At 36.6% G+C, this 20,166-nt stretch overlaps 2 protein-coding genes across 3 annotated transcripts in view; one reads left to right on the top strand and one right to left on the bottom strand.

The window, feature by feature from the left end:
- pbx1b (pre-B-cell leukemia homeobox 1b) overlaps positions 1–5,389 on the top strand; it is a 68,095-nt gene extending 62,706 nt beyond the window's left edge. Inside the window, exons 6-9 of one of the 2 annotated variants that reach the window (XM_026256683.1) lie at positions 44–203; positions 1,272–1,384; positions 2,809–2,898; positions 4,739–5,389. In XM_026256683.1, coding sequence (XP_026112468.1) covers positions 44–203; positions 1,272–1,384; positions 2,809–2,898; positions 4,739–4,831 — 456 coding nt within the window. In that variant the 3' untranslated portion in view covers positions 4,832–5,389. The remainder of the gene's footprint in view (positions 1–43; positions 204–1,271; positions 1,385–2,808; positions 2,899–4,738) is intronic. The other variant, XM_026256690.1, reaches the window with a different exon arrangement.
- A 6,413-nt stretch (positions 5,390–11,802) lies between these two features.
- LOC113091262 (mediator of RNA polymerase II transcription subunit 8) lies at positions 11,803–14,616 on the bottom strand. The gene is made up of 7 exons (XM_026256674.1): positions 14,469–14,616; positions 14,108–14,229; positions 13,886–14,030; positions 13,666–13,806; positions 12,379–12,466; positions 12,059–12,295; positions 11,803–11,970 (listed from the first exon to the last, which is right to left on the bottom strand). The coding sequence occupies exons 1-7, from the start codon at positions 14,472–14,474 to the stop codon at positions 11,906–11,908; spliced, it is 804 nt and encodes a 267-aa protein (XP_026112459.1). The 5' UTR covers positions 14,475–14,616; the 3' UTR covers positions 11,803–11,905.
- Between the last annotated feature and the right edge of the window lie 5,550 nt (positions 14,617–20,166).

The raw sequence follows: 20,166 nt of genomic DNA, 5'->3' as shown, positions 1-20,166 counted from the left end.
CACAGTGTTGGAAAACACGTCTTGACAATGTTTCTGTGGGCAGGTGTCCAACTGGTTCGGAAACAAACGGATCCGATATAAGAAGAACATCGGGAAATTCCAGGAAGAAGCCAACATGTACGCGGCCAGAACGGCTGTGAACGCGGCGAGTGTGTCGGCACACGGCAGTCAGGCCAACTCCCCGTCCACTCCGAACTCAGCAGGTGAGAGCGTACACACCACACACTCAGGACTTCAGGCAGCTGTAGAGCCTTTGCTGTGGGGTCACACTGTATGTGAGAAGACTTTACTGTACGTGGAGCTGTACTACATACTACAGTTCAAACCTTTGGGGTCGGTAAGATTTGTAATACTTTTGAAAGAAGTCTCCTCTACCGACCAAGGCTGCATTTATTTGATCAAAAATACAGTGAAATATTATTACAATTTAAAATCTGTTTTCTATTATAATGTGTTGTGAAGTGTAATTTATTCATATGATCAAAGCTGTATTTCCAGCATCATTCAGAAATCATTCTAATATGCAGCTCAGGAAACATTTCTGATTATTATCAATGTTGAACACAGTTGTGCTGCACAATGTTTTTGTGGAAACCATTGAACATTATTTTAGGATTTCTTAATGAATAGAAAGTTCAGAACAGAACAGCTTTTTTTCTTCTTTTTTAATAGACATGTTTGGTAATATTATAAATGTTTTTCCTGTAACTTTTGATACATTTGATATGCTAAATAAAAACATCATTTTAAAATGAAATTTTACTGACCCCAAAATTTTGAAAGGTAGTGTAATTTTTTTACAATCAAACAAAAACATTTTTTTCTCATTAAAAACAGGTGTGTGAAAACGTCAAACTATATTAATAAAATCATATGCAAATGTGAATGTTGACTCAATATCAATCAAAGATTTTACATGTCTTTCTCACAAACATGTTTTTGTTTGAATCAAATTAAAAATGCCATTTTCTCTCACTGGTTGTTTTTGGATTCATATCTCCGTTTAGCTCAAAACAAACTTCTGTTATTATTATTATAAGCTCAAACCAAATATCTGAGTTTTGATCTGTTGTGTCAGCTTTCTCTAGCTTTTAGCTGGATCTCTCCTGCTTAGCATGGATTCTTGATCTTGGTCTTCTTTATGGGCTGCTGGATCTTATGCTCTGAAGAGCTTCTCTAACTATAACTCTGCATTTCTGCTCTCTTGAATTCCTCCGACTGATTTCTCTGGCTTGTTCTGTCTCTCTCTGCCGTGTGTGTGCACCTCTCAGGTTCTGCTGGCTCTTTTAACATGTCAAACTCTGGCGATTTGTTTATGAGTGTTCAGTCTCTGAACGGGGACTCGTACCAGGGCTCTCAGGTGGGAGCCAATGTGCAGTCACAGGTATAGTGTCTCGAAATCACTACAGAAACCTCACCACACAATCTCACAGTGGTGTAGCAACATGATGAACATTTCTAGTGTGTGTGTGTGTGTGTGTGTGTGTGTGTTAAAAAACCTTTAAAAAAAGATTTTCTTTAAGATATCGTTCATTGTCTCTGTTTCTAAAGCTTGTGAACTGCCTCTCTGTCTGCTGCCTTCATAGGAAGCTGACTGAATTTGAACCTGATTTGAAATGCTGTACATACACAGTAGTCGTCAGTCAATATATCGGCCGATATTTGGGATTTGTTCATTATTGGCATAGGCCAAAAATGTTTGTCTGTTTGGCTAATGTATTGGAAGCAGGACTTTTATTATGACAACACAGATTAAATTCATGTTTATTTAACAAATTTATTTTTTTATCAAGTACAAATGTATAATATATTATTACATAATATATGTAAAATACATATATTTTAATTTCAGCAGTTGTTATGCATCTTTAAAATTAAATAATGTGATATTATACTGTCAGCTTTATATTGGCCACCCTTCTCTCTAAGATCTCGGCATCAGCAAAAAAAAAAAAAAAAAAAAAAAATCAGTTAACCATTAATTGACTGCATTTCAAGTAATGACTTCAGTAGAGCTGCTAATGACACAATTAAGCATAAACATACGCATATCAATTGTGCAAAATCCGTTTGCTTTTCAGTATTGCATGACATATACATTACTGCTCGAAAGTTTAAGATCAGTAAGATTTTATTCATTTATCAGAAAGAATACTTTTATTCAGTGAGGATGCATTAAATTTAACAAAAATGACATTTATGTTTCAAATAAATGCAGTTCTTTTAAGCTTCCTGCTCATCAAAGAATTCTGAAAAATAAAATGTATCAGTTTCCACAAAACTATTCGGCAGCTCAACTGTTTTCAGCATTGATAATCAGAAATGTTTCTGGAGCAGGAAATCACCATTTAAAACAGTTATTTTAAATTGTAATAATATTTCGACAATTTAGTGATTTTTTTTACTGTATTTATGAGCAAATAAATGCAGCCTTGGTGAATAAAAGCTGGTGACCAAATCTTCCTGGCTGCAAACTAAATTTTTATACATCATTTGTCTGGTTTTGTCTTCAGTTTTGGATCATTTGGATCGTTCTAATGCGTTCTAATGTCCACAATGCTACTACCCCAAATAATGAATCTTATAAGGCAGCATATGGAGAATGCTGTCTAGGTAGGCAGCTCACTAGGCTTTAGAACAGAGTCTTTGTAATGTGTTTTAGTGTTTGCTTGTCATCATGTGTCTGTGTCGTCTGTCTTTGTGTTTGTTTTCTTTGACCTTGCTTTCTTCTTTGTCGTTTCGTCTGACTTTGCTTGGTTCGCGTCTCGCGTGCTCTGACCTTGCCGTGTTGTTTTTGTGTTGTTTCAGGTGGATACCCTTCGCCATGTTATCAGCCAGACAGGAGGATACAGTGACGGCCTCGCAGCAAACCAGATGTACAGTCCGCAGGGCATCAATGTAAGGCGAGAAAAAACACTTCCTCTTGTTTTGTCCTCTACCAATTATTTCAAAGCCATAGGGCTCAGAATGCCACTTAGTGCGACTTGTCTGGGAATCCTGGTCACTTAGTTGATTGCCTGTGTGTCGCGAGCGCCACGGGCGGCGTGCTGCCCAGCGAGACGTGGACACGAGAGCGGCCCTCGTCTGTCTGAACCCATCACATCCAATCAGATCGGCCGGCACCTGCAGCCACGCGCCCCGCTGATGGGAACAGGTGACACCGGCTGCAAATGTATGGCCCCTCGCCGTGCCCCAAAGTCACCCGACTCTGATTATCCCCCCAAGGACGGCACACAAAAACACTCGGCTCTAAAAATACAGCCGCGCGCCTATGGTAAAACACTCGTAGGAGGACATCCTGTGTGTTCGGGGAGGGAGGGGCGCTGCTGGCAACTAGGCACGCCGAGAAAATTCACAGCGACAAGCCGTGTGGTAAAGAGGAAAATCAATACGACAGACACACGGGGAGCCGAGTGTGGACTTGGGACAGCAATCCAAGCACATTGCTCAGATCAGGTTCCTGCCGAGCTAATGGCCTTGACAGCGAGCCGAGACGAGAGAGAGAGAGAGAGGGAGAGAGAGAGAGAGAGGGGGGGGGTCAGCTTCTCTGTCCCGCTTCCGTTCTGCCGTATGTTAATGAGATTAAAAATATTCATGGGAAAAGCACGGAAGTATGCAAATCCCATCCTACTGTATTTGTGGAGAATTGTGGGCTTGACTGTGATGTACATACACACAGAACAGCTTTCAAAACACATTTAATACAGGACAAAGCATCACTGAGTACATCATTGCATTAGTTTTGAATCACAATAAATTGCATAATATACACAGTTCCTATAGTCGAGTTTAGAAACATATAATAAAATACAATATATCATATTTATGTTCAAAATATAAGGGGCGGCATTTTTTTTTAAGAATGTTTTTATTCAGATGATGATCAAAAGTGACAGTTAAGACATTTTTAATGTTGCAAATGTTTTTGTTGCAGTCTGTTTTCTTAACTTTCTGTTTTTTTAAAGGATTCAGAAAAAGATAACTGTTTTACAGTTTCCACAAAAATATTAATCCGCAACCTCTTAACATTGATAATTATCAGAAATGTTTCTTGAGAAGCAATTTCTGAAGATCATGTGACACTGAAGACTGGAGGAATGATGATTCAAATTTAGACTTGATCTCAGGAATAAATTACATTTTAAAATATATTGACATAGAAAATAGTTATTTTAAATTGTATTTATGTTTTGCAATTTTACTGTATGTTAATTTATTTGGATGAAATTAATGCAACTTTCTTACTTTTCTTTCTTACTGATTAGAAAGTGGCGCAGTTCATTTTGCTTGTGAAGTGTCTTTCTTTAAAATGAATGACAGTTGCTTTGATATTTTATTTTCTAATGCAATGACATTCATGCATTTTTATTTTTATATATATAGTTTTTTTTTTACAGTTTTAGTTTTAGTCTACTTTAATAACCATGCTAAAACATCCTGTTTTATTTAAAAATGCTAAATGTCATAAATATATCTGATTGCTGGTTCATTTTGACCTACGAGAGTTTATGTAGCACATCAATTTTTCCATTTCCAGTAAAAAGATGAATGATTTAATTTTATTCATTTTATAAAAATGACACATTCTACACACTGAGAGCAATGGGTTTGACTATGAAATATTGATCTATAGGCCATTTTTCACTGATATTGCAATTTTTACATGACACAAAATGTGCCTGATTGTTGACTCATGGTGTGTGTGTGTGTGTGTGTGTGTGTGTGGTCTCTCCATCAGGCGAACGGTGGCTGGCAGGACCCCACCACCCCGTCCTCCGTCACCTCCCCCACAGAAGGACCCGGAAGCGTTCACTCCGACACCTCCAACTGATCCTCACACACACGGACTGTCTCCATCCGCGCACCATCACACGTCTTCATGCTACCTCTCAAACATCCAGACCGAGACAACAGGACGTTTAGACTAGACACATGGCTCTGTACTGTACGTCCACCCTGCCTTCATCCTCAAGTTATGTTTCAAACATTTTTGCAATTTTACCATAGTGCCAAAGTACTTTTATACATCACTTTAGGAGCTCGTTTTACTTTATAATAGACTTGTGCTTGAAAAAGCAGTTTGCACTGCATCGGAGCTGAACTAGGTTTCTGTTCGTCTAATAAACCTTTGCTTTGAATCTCGAAATATTTGGTTCGTGTACATGAGGGAAAATCATAGTTTCCCTGCTTAAGCTGTAGTGCAGTTTAGAGCTATCTAGATATCAAATTATTCATTTCTGAAGGTTATTAGCACAACGGTATCATTATTTAGCATATTTTTAAATAAGATTCACATGCATCACGCTTCAGTTTATTCATGTAATCTTGATGAATTTCTGTCTGATGTTTATGTACAGACACACAAATCCCTTTATATATATATATATATATATATATATATATATATATATATATATATCATCATCATCATCGCACATCAGAATGCAATAAAAGGCAATCAGAAGTGAACCGATCCCAAATGTGAAATCACTTTCTTTTCCGGTTACGAATCCCATCTTCCTTGATACCAAAAACCACAGGTGTGTCCGCTCTTCTGTTCACATCACATCCTTCATGCTGTAAACTGTGTCAAATCTGGGAAGCGTCTCTCACGTGGATACACACCTGAAACCAAAAATCCACTCGTGTTTCTCAAGAAGAAAGGAAAAGCTCACGATGGCACACAAATGCAGAAATCGGTTTGGATATATTTTTGATGCCCTCCTGTTGTGAATAGCCGATTCTCATTTCTGATTTCATATACGAACGGCCACATGTTTTATTTCTCGCAAGCATAATGTGAATGTGTGCTAGCTTCTATAGGTAGATGTGCACCTTTACTCTTCTTTTGCTCTTTTCATGACAACGGCATCCACATTTAAATCGATTAAGTCTTTACAGGCTTTCTGCTCAGCTGATTGAGAATGAGAGAGACATGAAGAGATAGTGCGGGTCATAGTCTTTCTTGGTTTGCAGACCCCTCCTCAGCAGCAGTGTATTCCCCAGAGCCTCATCTAATGATGCTTTTAGTTTTTGCATATACAGCGGTTTGTAAAACATCAGATGTTTACTTTATTGCATGTCTGCAGTGTTTTTGAATGTTTCTTCTTTTTTTATATCAAGCGCCGAGACGTTCTCTTGTCCAGTTTGAACTTTTAAGATCTCTGCGTGTGTATAAAAGGAATACAACGGAACAAACTATTGTCTTTTTGATTCCAACTCGTTTTTGTGAAGAAAAACTAACAAGGTGTAGGTTTTCTGGTCTCTTCATTTGTACTGGTAATGCATATTCCAAATAAATAGTTTCTTTTGTTGCAATATGTTTCTCTCTGGTGTCTGGTGTCATTCATATTCAGTTAGTGTGTTATTTTTGTGTGAATGAGATATTGTAGTTTGTATTAATATTAATATTTTGAATTGAATTCCGAATATTTTGTGTTATATTTTCAGTTTTCAAAATGTATGTATAATAATATATAATAAATGATATATGTATATAATACTTTTTAGTAACTTTTATTTCAGTTTTAGTTATTTTAGTATGTCAAGTTTAACTAAATGAGAAAATATGGCCTTGGCAACAGTTGGACATATATTTTTAGAAATGAAAAAGCACCAATGAGATTTCTTTTAGATTTGCATGTCCAATTCATTGTCATGGATCTTGGCTATAAAGCCTAAAATAAAAAGATCTATTTGTCTATATTTTGCTTTTATTAAATAATAATAATAATAATAATAAACATCATCATGCTTTCAATGTGCAGTTTATGCACGTTGTGCTCCATTGTAAACACGTATAGCTAAAAATGCTGACCACTAATCTGAATAAACTTTTCATATAGAATGATAAAATTACAAAAATCTGAAATTTTCAAGGACCAAATGGCAGGGTTTTTTTGTGAGAATGAGCTTCAGGAACATGACTCCAGCAGCGAGTCTGTGTGAGATGCAGGGCTCTGGTGGTTAAATGTGCTGTTTCCGGGCTGCACTTCATAAACACACACGCTCTCGGCTCTATCTGCTGCTTCAGGAGCGTCTCTCTCAAAGGTCAGCAGCCGAGGGACTGGTGTCTGGAAAACAAATTAAGGGGGGAAGATGAATGCAAAGCAAAGCGCAGCACGCTTATTGATGGCCACCATTTAGAGTATCTCTGTAGTCCATTTTTCACTCGCCACGAGCTGGTCCTTGTTCTGAAACTGATCCAGAGCAGGAACCTTTGAGTGAATCAGACTGAGCTTCAAAACACCAGCACAAACCACAGAAGAAAACAGGTACACAACATTAAACCTACAAAAAATATAATTAGTAGGCCTACATTCAATAAATCAGAAAAAGGTGGCTTTAAAAATAATTTTATAGATCTTTTAATGACCTTTAGGCTAATGTAACACTAAAATAAACACTAAAATATGATCAGCACTCTATTTCATCTGTTACATCAGATGTTATCTTGTGATTCAACACACACACACACACACACACACACACACAGACACACACACACACACACACACACACACACACACACACACACACACACACACACACACACACACATATATATATATATATATATATATATATATATATATATATATATTATCTGAAAGGGTTTCTTCTGAATTTTCACACTCAAATTTTCAGAGAAACATAAATAAAATAAACATTTTCAAACTCTCATATCATTACTCTTGTTTTTTGTTTTCATTCTAAAAGTGTATAATTACACTGGAATTATACAAATGCATTCACAATGAAACACTGGTTAAAAACAAAACAATAACATGATGTCAAAAAGATCAAATCATTATTATAAGGGCAGGAACAAAGACCAACCAACGCAGACTGACCCATATAGCCTACTGTATGCAGACGAAAAAACACATAAAATCATAATGAGACTCAAAAATTCACTTTTTCATTTAAAATAACATAAAAATTCCAGAAATGCATTGCACCCAACAACAACAAAAAAAGTTTTGTAATGACATCCATCTGCTGTAAATGGAGCATGAGACAGAATAAACAGAATGAGGCTTTTGTGATGCGCTCGTCCTGTAAAAACAACATGTGTGCGCGTGTTTGCGCGTTCTGCATAATGCACGTGTGATGAAGCGTATCAATGCCAGGACAGTGCACACGCACGCATCATCCTCATCCTCGCGAGCTCGCCGCAGGGGCGGATGGGATGGGAACAGCTCTCGGGTCTGCAGGGCTGAATGAAAGCTGCGTGGGTATCACGGAGCGTGTCCGGTGGGAGGACGCTCCAGGGCTTTATCGCATTGACACGCCGGGTGAGGCTCGTGTGCTGCGCGTGGCTGCCATCGAACTCAAAGCAGGAGCGAAAAGTTCCTCCCCAATGGCTCGCGTTGCGTTGTCACAGAGGGGAGAGAGAATAGAGATCAGGTTGGATGTCGGTGTTGATTTTCGGCTTAATTCAGGAGGACGTAGACAGTGTGTCCCGTTTGCGACAGTCAGGCGCGTCTGATCACCAACTTTCCCCAAAAGAGCCTCGCGCTATTCGCTCGCGCGTTCCTTGCGGATCAAAGCGCAGAACGCGTCGACAATCGCGGAAACGCTGCCAGCTCAGACGAGATGAACTTTTGTCGATGTGGGTGTTGAAGTTAAACAGCGCAGCTTTGTGAGATCGCCTGAAGCGGCTCGTGTTAATGAATCAGACGCGCGCTCGCGCATCTTTGAAAACAGCGCCTCGAGACAAACCGCAAACTTATCTCTTTGAAACACAGATTCCAAACAGCAGACTGTCAGAGTCCTGCTCATCCAGACCTGTGTCTATTCTGTCTTTCTTGTCAAACAATAATGACTGTTTTGAAGGATTAAAAGTGCGTTTGGTAGAACAAAAAGACTGTGTGATTCGCACTTTTACCGTTTTCTGACACATTCCGCTGCTTTGTAGGGTCAGGTTAAGTTGATTTGCTTGATCAGTTATTGAAGTGTGTGTTCTCGGGGTCACAGGGGTCAGTGTTTGTTGTTATTTCTGTCTCAGCTCAGTGATGTGGGAGGGTATAGATCTCATGAGTTTTCAGAAGAACTGCTGTCTGTCTGAGACTCAAGGCAGGAGGCCGCTGTCACATTCAGCTCCTCTGTCAGTAAAACATCACCCTGCCGGCTGAACGCTGGGAAATGCCCTGCACAATGACAGCAAGAATCACACTCGGAAATCTGTGAACTTCATTATTAAATCATAGATGATAGAATCTTTCAAAGACAACAAGAACGATAAACTAGAGAAACTTGTTTCTGCCACTGTGTACACGATAAAAAAGGTAATTGTGACTATTCATCTCACAATTCAGACTTTTAATTTTTCCTTTTTTTAAAAAAAAAATCAGAATTGCATGATAAACTTGCAACTGCAAGAATTGTGGATTCGCAAAAAGTAGATTGGCCCAATTTTAATCAGAAAAGAGAGTCTGATAATCTCCTGGTCAACTGATAGATGGTCAAACTATTTCTTAGGACAGTCTTTTTTTTCTATTTTTCTTTTTTTTAAATGGATTTTAAAAAGTATTTGTTAATAAGCCATGAACCGAGTCAACCAACTCCAATGAGAAATCAAAACAACTTTTATCTGAACAAAAAAACAAAGGGATAAGAGTATGTATTTAATGGCTTTAGTGAGGCAAAGAACTACAATCCCATGATGCATTGTGAATTACATTAATCAAATTAAAACAGACTGAGAAGCAATGGCACAGAAAAGCCTGCTCTGACCCACCTCAGCCGTTAGTATCAGTATTATATAAAGGTGCAGTTACTATGTAAATGCATTTATGCCAACAGCATCAATTAGTCTAAAGACGGCTAAATCCACTTCAGAAGCACTTCTGTGCCACTGCCATTGCAGTGTAGTTTTATTAGACATTTAGTTGTACAATTTAATTTAAACTGCACACATTCTCACACCACAAACATTCCTTGTAGTTACTTGAAATGAAAACATTCGTTTTTCAATACACATAACTGCTTCAAAAGTTGCATTTTCAGTATGGGTGTGTGCAATATAAAGCAAAATGTCCAAGAATCGTCTGCTTATTTGCCGCTGGGTTTAAGTGCATTAAGGAATGAAATGCGGAGGCGTTCTGCATGGTTGTAACTCATTGCTAGGGTGTTATGAGTGGTTGCTAAGTACATGTTTACTGCTTTCAAAAGAGAGCAGAGCTTCGGGACCTGCTCTCCATTCAGTTACATCACTGTATATTAAATGCATGATAATTGCTTCTAACTCCTGCTGTACATCCACCGGCATGATTTTGATTGGCTCATTAAAACAAACATTTATTAAATTGGGGTTTAAATCCAGATCTGAGTTGCACTCAACAGCTTATACCTTACATGAATCCACGGAAGGTCATTTGAGCACTCTGATCAAAACATGAACACAGTTTACAAGATCAATACATCTTGATCAATACAAACTCTAAACGGCTGTATTTTGACATTTACTATTGCAGTGCTTCCATGTTTAATGGTAAATATTTGCAGATACTGTCCGAATTGGTGACGTGACAGTTGAATCTGTTCATTCTCAGCAGTTATTTCCTCCCATGTATTCATTAACACCCACAGAACACAAAAGGGAACTGAAATTGTATACCTAATTTATGTGCACATCTAGAAATGTGATTACATTTAGGAATCCTCCGAGAAGGTTCATGTATCACCCGCCGATGCTCCTGATGTGCTAATTGGCTCAAAAAGGCCCCAAATCACTTTCATTTTCACTTGCAGATTTAGCATTAAACACCTGCGCGGTGTGAGGTGAAACTGAAGGTGTGTGAGGACTGAAAGAGTCACGGCTGAGGAGTGTGTGCAGGGTTATCACGATAAATAGAAAACCATGGTACTACAACGGCACCTTTTAGTAATTTGTTATTATTGAGGCTATGACCAGTAGTTTAATGTTCATCTGCAATCACCAGGACATTCATGTGAACTGAAAAACAAAGCAGGAAATCTAGAATGAAACAAAAGAGTGCACTGTTGTAAGTAATCTTAACATTCATCTCCTCAATAAGGAACATTGAAATTGTGAAAGATAAGCTTCCAAATCAACATTTAAACTTGTAATGGAAATGGAAAATTAAAAATAAATAGACAAGCGTATTAAAAAATAAGAAAATTCAATTATTCATTATGAAATACACTACCACTACTCAAACGTTTGGGGCCAGTAATATGTTTTGTTTTTAAAACAAGTCTCTTCTGCTGACCAAAGCTGAATTTAATTCCAAAATACAGAAAAGACATTTAATTATTCTAATGTTTAAAAAGCAATATATTTCTGTGATGTGCAGCTGTATTTTCAGCATCATTCCTCCAGTCTTCAGTGTCACGTGATCTTCAGAAATCATTATAAAATGATGATTCACTGCTCAAGAAACATTTCTGATGATACCTTGATGCATTTCTGTTTTCCATAATTCTTTGATTAAAAGAAAGTTCAAAAGAACAGCATTCATTTGAGAATGAAAACGTGTTGTAACATCATAAATGTCTTTACTGTCACTTTTGATCAATTTACTGCATCCTTGATGAATATTAAGTATAAGCCATACTTCAGTATTAGTTACATACCAATCTTGAATGGCAGTGTACTTAGACCTCGGACACACTTCAATAAAGAGCCAACACTGCCACCTAGTGACTGAAATAGAACACTGCGTTTAGTGCATCTATGCTCTTTTAGCTGCAGTGTCTCTCTCTTGTGATTCTCAGTACTACATTTTAATTGATTTCTTTCAAATCTGATGTGTCAAAGGAAAATGTGATAACATATGATTTCAACAAATTAGTTTATTGAAAATGCACAAAACAAATGAGCCTTTTTGCTTCATATGCCACACGTAGCATCTCAAAACGCAGCATTTCTGAACGAAACTCATCGGTTGTAAGGATGCATGGATGCAGACTTGATGTTAGTCTTGATGTTGCTGGGCATTTTCCCTGTTAGAATAGAACGTGTAGAATTAAACCATTGCAGGAACATGATGCATGCTGATTTTGTGCATAAATGTGTTTGTGAATGTGGTACCAGGTTGTCCAGGCTGCTGCTGGGAGCCCTGTCCTCCCATGCCGGACTGATGGCCCGTGGTCCCAGCGATTGTGACCTGCTGAAGTGTGGGACCTGTGGACATCATCGGCTGTCCAGGGTGACCAGCGGGGACAGATCCAGGTGGCCTGCACTTCGAGAGTCCCTTTCCGAACCCCACCGCTGCCACCAGAGCGTTCGTGTCGGCGGGATTGAAGGATGGCTTGTTTTGCCTCAAAGCTGAAGAGAAACATCCACTTAACATCAGTGACTTTGAACACAAGACAAATCAGCAAATATAAACTAGGATCGACGGTTAATACCTGAGGTTTCAGAGTCTCTGTCGTCCCGAGGATTATTCAGCTTTTCCAAAAGACTCGAGCAAAGTTTATTCAGTGTTTGGATCTGTTTCTAAAAAGATAACAGAACAGAGTTCAACAACCAACCTTTATACATTTCACATTTAAAGTGTCAGCAGTGTCAATGTTAGTTTAAAGTCTTCGGGTAATAAAAAATTAAGTTTATTTTTTTACTTATTTTATTGGAATGGTGACTTTAGTGGTATTTGCAATATGAACACAAAAAAATAAAATAAAATAAATAAACATATTACAAATTAGAAAATAATTATTCTTTATGAAAATACATTACCATTCAAAAGTTTGGGACCAGTTATGTTGTTTTCCTCTTTTTTTTTTCTTTTTAAAGACAATACCACCAAAAGCTGAAGTTATATAAAAAAAATACAGCAACAACAGTAATATTGTGAAAAAATACCGGATTAGGATTAGCAATTTATTGCTGTGATCAAAGCTGAATTTTCAACATCATTACTTCAAAAAAAAAAAAAAAAATTAAATTGTGGACATTATTATAATAGGCTAAATGTTCTTAAGAAAAATAGTTACATAGATTTTCATGATCAAAATCGAATGTGAAAGAGAGTTATAATATACAAATCAACCAAAATAAAGTAGCAAATAAAATAAATTCTGTTATTATGTATACAAATACTCTTATAAGCAACAACTAGGGAATACACAGACCTCTCTCATATATGTATGTGTGAGTGTGAGATATATATGTGTGTGTTAGGTTAAAAAAAAAAAAAAAAAAAAAAAAAAAAAAAAATTGTTAGCCTAAAAGTCGCTTTGGATAAAAGTGTCTGCTAAATGCATACATTTATTTATTTTTATTTGTATAATGTGTGTGTGTGTGTGTGTGTGTATATATATATATATATATATATACACATTCAAATACGCTTGTTTTATTTCCCACTATATAAAATAAAAAAGTAAAGTTCTTTGCTAATATTTGTATGCAGAATATTATACAGAACTGAATGGTTAATAGATGTGAATATCCTCTAGTTCCACGAAATCCCTTAAAAAGACCAATTTTTAAAGAATAAATAGGTTATTATTTAATGAAAATGTTATACATTCATTTCATTCAGAAAAAAAAAATTGTTTATATTCTATCCGTTTTAAACCCCAACAAACACAAGGGTATACCAGAAGGTTACAGAAACCTCATCTGGATCTGAATGTTGTCTGAAGACAGGGATTTGATGTACGCCATGCTAGAAGACTTGTGTGTTTGTTCACCTGAGCTACTTCAGGTCCGATGCGGGCCGCTTCAGCGCTCAGGTGCTTCTCCTGTTCCTCCACCTCCGGGTCAGGTTTGGTCCTGAGATGATCCGGCACGATCTCGTGACTGAACACAGGCACACGCTGCTCGGTCAGTCTCTGGAACACAAGAAGAGGTCACACCTTAAAGAAGACAGTACCGCTGTGGTACCCAGAGGGACTCGGTGAACACACTCACCAGCAGCTCTTCATCTCGATCAGGAGACAGCAGCAGCGGGATGATGACCTGGGACCTGTAGGACGGGGTCTTCTCGTTCTTTAACACTTTATTGATGGTGTTCAGCTGCCCGGACAGGAGGGCGAAATTATCCAGCACTGAGGGCCTGGGTTCAAAACATCCAGGTCAGTACAGAGACAGATCCTCTGTGAGTTCATCAGGAAAGATGTGTAGTTCACTCACCATGAGAGTCTGTCGTGCTCGTGCTCCAGCTTCAGAATAAAACTCTGCAGGGAAGCTTTCAGATGAGACACACGAGAGAGCAGAGACTCCAGAGACGCCTCCAGCTGCTTCTCCTCCCGCTGCTGCCGGAATAAAACACAAACACAACACCTTCAGCTACTATATGACACAATAAAACAACAATAAATGTAAAAAACAAAAAACAAAAACATGCATTCTATACGCAGGCAAAACCAACCGCAAAATATATATATTTTAAACTGCATACGTGTTTACATTAATTGTAAGTGAGGTTATAGAAATGTGAAACAGCTGTTAAAAAATAAAGTAAACGTAAAAACATGTAACAATGTAACGTTACCTGCATTTCAAAGCTACTGTCCAAACGGCACGATAAAGCGGAAGTAAACAAACCCTTGCAGCAGAAAAAGAAGTCCGGCTTTCAAAACGCGCCCGAGAGAACGGTTCCTAAACTTTTCTGATATATAATATTAGTTGTAAATAGAATCGCCGCATCATTTTGAGACAAGTATTGCAATATGTTTGATTGAATTTAATTATCAGAAGAAAATGTAGACTAAGATCTCAACTCTATATATTTCCAGTTGCTCTTCTGTGCCTAAGATGATATTTACAAATATTTAGCACATGGAACTAAACGAACTTATTAGGAATTGGACAAATTTTATACAAATACGTAAATTTGCATTTCAACATATCAAACGGTAGTTAGTGTAACTTTTATTAAGTTAGACTTACATTAAAAATATAAAATGCAATTTTCTCTATGTATTTATAAACGTATTTGAACCGGAAGTGAATCAGCTGCCGTCAGCTGAACTATTGATTTTAGGAAAATTTTGAGACTTTTATTCTGTTATTCCTGCACCGAATGCTTTTTCCGTACTGGTTAACTAAATAAGAGATATTTGGAGGTTGGAAGTAAATCAGTTGAATGCAGTTCTGTCGTGAGTCCCTCAGACTGCACAACAGCATGCTCTTCATCATCTTCAGTGAAATTAAATGTGGACACACTGCATGCAGTTAAATATATATATTTTTTCAAGTGTGGCTGAAGCTTTCTGAAATTATCAGGCAGTGGATATAAACTGTTATAACACTGGACTCATTTTGAACCTTGTCAGGAATCAATCAGACCGTCAAACTACAAAGACCTTTTCTTAATTTTTATAGTTTACAATTTAGTTTCTTTGTTTGGTGTTTTTGCTTAGCCGTGTGCTACCTTTCACTTGTTTCTGGAATTATAACTAAGAATCCTGGGCCACTATTAATTTAGAAAAAATGCAAACAAACATAGAATTATCATTTGCATTTTAAATTATTTTATAAGGTAGGATACTTTATAAATGTACAGTATTCTTTTTAGCCTGTGTATTTGTAAACATGTTAAAGGACCTTTATGTTTTATTATCTTAATGATGTACTGTGTTACTGAAGTGATGGTGAACATATGCTGCACAGCGTAACTACAACACATTTAACACCATGAGCATAAATGTTGTGTGTGTATCTGTCAAAAAAAAAAAAAAAAAACGCTTATTTATCACTTTTAACCTGGAATTTGCTCCTGTATTGACATGCAAATGCTTGTTTCCATGTTGGCTGTTTTCTAGTGTTTTTCTCTCTGAATCTGGAGGAGATGCACAGGACAGGTACAGGATATCACACATCGTGCGTCTGTCCTGGTTCCTCATCCGGCTCAATCAGGTCGTTCGGCCCAGTTCTCTATCTGAGCTGGTGAGAGAGACAGGGTTTGGTTTGATTTGATTGTGTGACCGATCACGAGGGCTGGAGCTAAACTGTGCAGAGCTCTGGCCCAGGAATTGCATTTGAATCCAATGATCTAGAGCAGTGCTTTCCAAACCTGTCCTGGAGGACCCCCTGTCCTGTACTTTTTGTATCTCTCTTATATAACACACCTGATTCCACTCATCATCTCATTAGTAGAGACTGCAAGAACTAAAGTGGGTGTGTCTGATAAGGGAGACATACAAAATGTGCATGGCAGGGGGTCCTCCAGGACAGGTTTGGGAAGCATTGATCTTCAAGAGAAAAGTCTGGGGCTGGCAGGTTTTTGAACGAAGCCTCTTCTACTCATCAATGCTGCATTTGATATAAATTACTGTAATAATGCTACATTTTTACTGTTTAAAATAACCATTTTCTATATAAATGTATAGTGAAATGTAATTTATTCCTGTAATCAAATATGATTTGCCTTGCTAATCCAGTCTTCAGTGTCACAGGATCCTTTCAGAAATAATTCTAATCTTAAGAAATATATCTAAAAAAAAAGGTTTCCACAAAGATTTATTGTAATGACAGAAAATGAGATTGCATGAAATGAAACACTTATTTCACACACTATTTAAAAAAATATCCCACTCCTGTTAATCGTCCAAGCAGACATGATTGCCATCTAATATGTAATAATCCTTAAATGCCCAAACGACAGTCAATGAAATCCTTTAATACATTATTTCTTTGTTTTAATTATCCTTAAATGCATGTCTCAGGCCTTCCTTCTTTACCCTGAAGGCCTGCGCTGGAACAACAGCAGTTTTGTTGTTCAGTGTTTGTGCTGAATTGCCTCAGCCAGATCAGATCATTAATTATGCATTATTACATGCAAGTAACCCTAATCCTAACCATATAGTAAGTACACATAGTTAATAAATAGTACTCTATTATAATATTAATAAATATGGACATTTTCTAATGAATCCTTGATGAATAAAAGTATAAATTGTCTTCCCAAATAAATCTCAAACGTTTTAATTGTATTGTTAATGCAGTATGTTTGGAACAGGTCTGAAATGTTCACAACAACACTTTCCTCACATACTCCTTCCTGAGGAGGTCCACTAACCCGGAGGTCCACTAGCCCGGAGTAATACTGCTGTAAGCTCAACATTGACACACCTAAACAGTGTCTGAAGTGTCTGTTTTGTAGGAAGTCAGTTGTCCTCAGGTTTACAGTCTGTATTAGCAGAGGAACCGCAGGTGTAGAGAACCATCCACATCACACACTAACCGCAAACAAACACAAGAACGACTCTCATTTTCAAGACTTGGCTGATTGTTTTAGCATTTCAAACTGTCCGTGGTTCTCCTTGTAAAATGTGCCTGAAGTATCTTTAAACTAATAGCCTCCTATTTTAAGTAATAAAATAACATTTAGACATTAAGTGAGCAGTGTTTTCATTTATACTATTGTAGTACGTATTTATATTTTGGATTGGCTTTTATTTTGTTCTCAGTTTGTGTTTTCTATTAGTTTTAATAATATTTCTGTATAGCTTTATTTCATTTTTTTTTTCTCACTTTTAGTAATTTTCGAACAAAACTTTAAAAAAAAAAACATTTCTAATCTTCTTTAAAGTTTTTTTTAATGAAATGTAATATTTATATTTTATTTTATTTGAGCCATTTTTCAATTACTAAACTAATTATCATTTAGTTTGATGATGTAGAGTTATGCTGTATATTTCTTCTCCTCAACAGCATAAATCAGACGGACCAGATGTTGGTGCACCTGCAGTCCTTTAATTCCATCCCAGAACACTACACCATCCCCGAAAGCATGGAAAACAGGGTTCCTCTGTCTTACACCCCACCTGGATCCATCGCACCGGTGAGTGTTTGGGGTCAGCGTGATTTGTTTTCATCAGTGATGCATTAAATTGATCAAAAGTGACAGCAAAGGTATTTATAATGTTCCAAATGAACTCTATTTCAAATAAATTAATTTAAAATAGACATTCTATTCATCAATGAATCCTGAAAAATACAAATAATTTTTCACAAATTTATAAAGCAAGCACAACAATGTTTCTTGAGCAGCAAAGCAACTTTCCAATGTTGAAAAGTTGTGCTGCTTTCATGTAATTTTTTTTCTTTAAGAGCAGCATTAATTTCAAAAAGAAATCTTTTGTAACATTATATATGTCTTTACTGTCACTTTTGATGAGTGTAATGTGTCTTTGCTGATTATTTGTGTGATATTGTGTGTGTGTGTGTTCCTGGCAGAGCTTCAGTAATGCAGATCTTGTAGACGAGGATCCAGCTGGCACAGAGCAGGACAGTTTATCTCCTCACTGGAAATGTTACACCAAACACATCAGCCATCAGCAGATCCTGCTCACATCCCAGCCAGCTACATTCACAGGTGCATTGCCACACCAATTAGAGCTCAGTAGTCCAAACACACTGTAAAATCACTATATAAATGCAACATATTATATGTATGTATGTACTGTATGTATGTGTATGTTAGTACTCTCAAACGATTAATCGCATCCAAAATAAAAGCTTTTGTTTACATAATATATGTGTGTGTACATTTAAATGTATCAATTCATTTTAATATTTAAGAATTACAACTGAATAGGCATGTGTTATATTTATACAGATTTCAGCTCTGCAATCACTGTGAGTTTTGCTAATTTATGCATGCATTTGAAAGTGCAGAATGTACCAACTATTTACCAACTAGTTTTATTTTATTTAAGTCAACCTTGCTCAAACACTGGGTACCAGTCAAACTACAGAGTGTCGAGTCAGTGCTCATCTTTTTTTGCGGGACTTTATAAACATGAATGGTTCCTAGCACTGAATTCAGACATAGAGGGAGAACGGAGGGAGAGCGAGGACTGTGAGGTGTCTGAAGCTGAACTCACCTCAGAAGACGGTTAGACATCATTCATGATACACTGAAGAACACGTTCGGCTGCTGCATGGTGACGGAGGAGGACATGGATCTGGAGGTGGAGTATCAGGATTGTGGGAACGGCAGAGCGGAGGCTGAAGGACAAAAGCTGCTTTATACTCTGTTTCTTAACTGTACTGTATATTTGCTATTTCTGATTTCTATGTGCAAATGTGAATTATTATGACTGTCAGTGAGCTTTGTTCTGTATGTAAATGAGCTTATGACTGGCTGTCTCTTACACATAAAAAAATCACGTTAATATTCCTAAACAATAATTTGTTAAATACATCTATGTGTCAATACATGTAGGTGGTCTTATGTTAATTAGCTTGTGGTCGTGACCAGGAGCAGTCATTAAGATTCTGGTTGTGAATGTTACGTCATTATTTAAAAATAAGACATTTAACCATTTAAATGTATTTATTTCAATGATTGGATAGATGGATACAGTATGTGACCCTGGACCACAAACCAGTCATAAGGGTCAATTTTGTTTCTAAATTAAGATTTATACATCAACTGCAAACTAAATAAATATTTTGATGATAGGGCAACATTTGGCCGATATACAACTATCTGAAAATCTGAAATCTGAGGATGCAAAAAATGTATATATACAGGTATATTGAGAAAACCGCCTTTAAAGTTGTCCAACTTTAAAGTTCTTAGCAATGCATATTACTGATCAAAATGTAAGTTTTGTTATATTTAAAGTAGGAAATTTACAAATTTATCTTTAAGGAACATGATCGTTTTTTTGTTCAAGGGTCACACATGAGAATATGATCAGCAGTGTTGTTATCGCTAACCAAAATTAAAAATAAAACTTAATTTTTTTCTAAAAATAAATCTAAAACTAAAAATGAATTGAAATTGATGTTGTTGAGATTAAAAAAAATAGACACGAAATTGTGACACTGGAGACTAATTGAGATAAAATACGTTTAAGTTCTGAAAAATACTCAAACTCCAATGAAAATAAATAAAAATAAGCTTAAATAGAAAAATAAAAAATCTCAAAAGCACTATAAAGTAAAATAAAAATGGAAAAAAATTAATTTAAAATATCAATAAATTCTATCTATATAATATAACCAACAATTGAAGAAAAATCATTGAAATTCATTGGTTAAATGGGATGAAACGATATATATTGAGTTTTATCCTTCTCCTTAGTTTTAACCTGGTTCATGTATTTTCTGAAATATATATATATATACATATATATATTGATTTCAGTAGAAATAAACGTTAACTTTTTAAGATAACGATGCAATGATTTAATTAAGCAGAACACATAGTAAACACAAAAATTGGTTTAAACAGT

Source organism: Carassius auratus, chromosome 6 (assembly GCF_003368295.1).
Source record: "Carassius auratus strain Wakin chromosome 6, ASM336829v1, whole genome shotgun sequence".
NCBI classification, from domain to species: domain Eukaryota; kingdom Metazoa; phylum Chordata; class Actinopteri; order Cypriniformes; family Cyprinidae; genus Carassius; species Carassius auratus.
The sequence above is the reverse complement of the archived record's forward strand: the minus strand, read 5'-3'. Positions and strand labels throughout refer to the sequence as shown.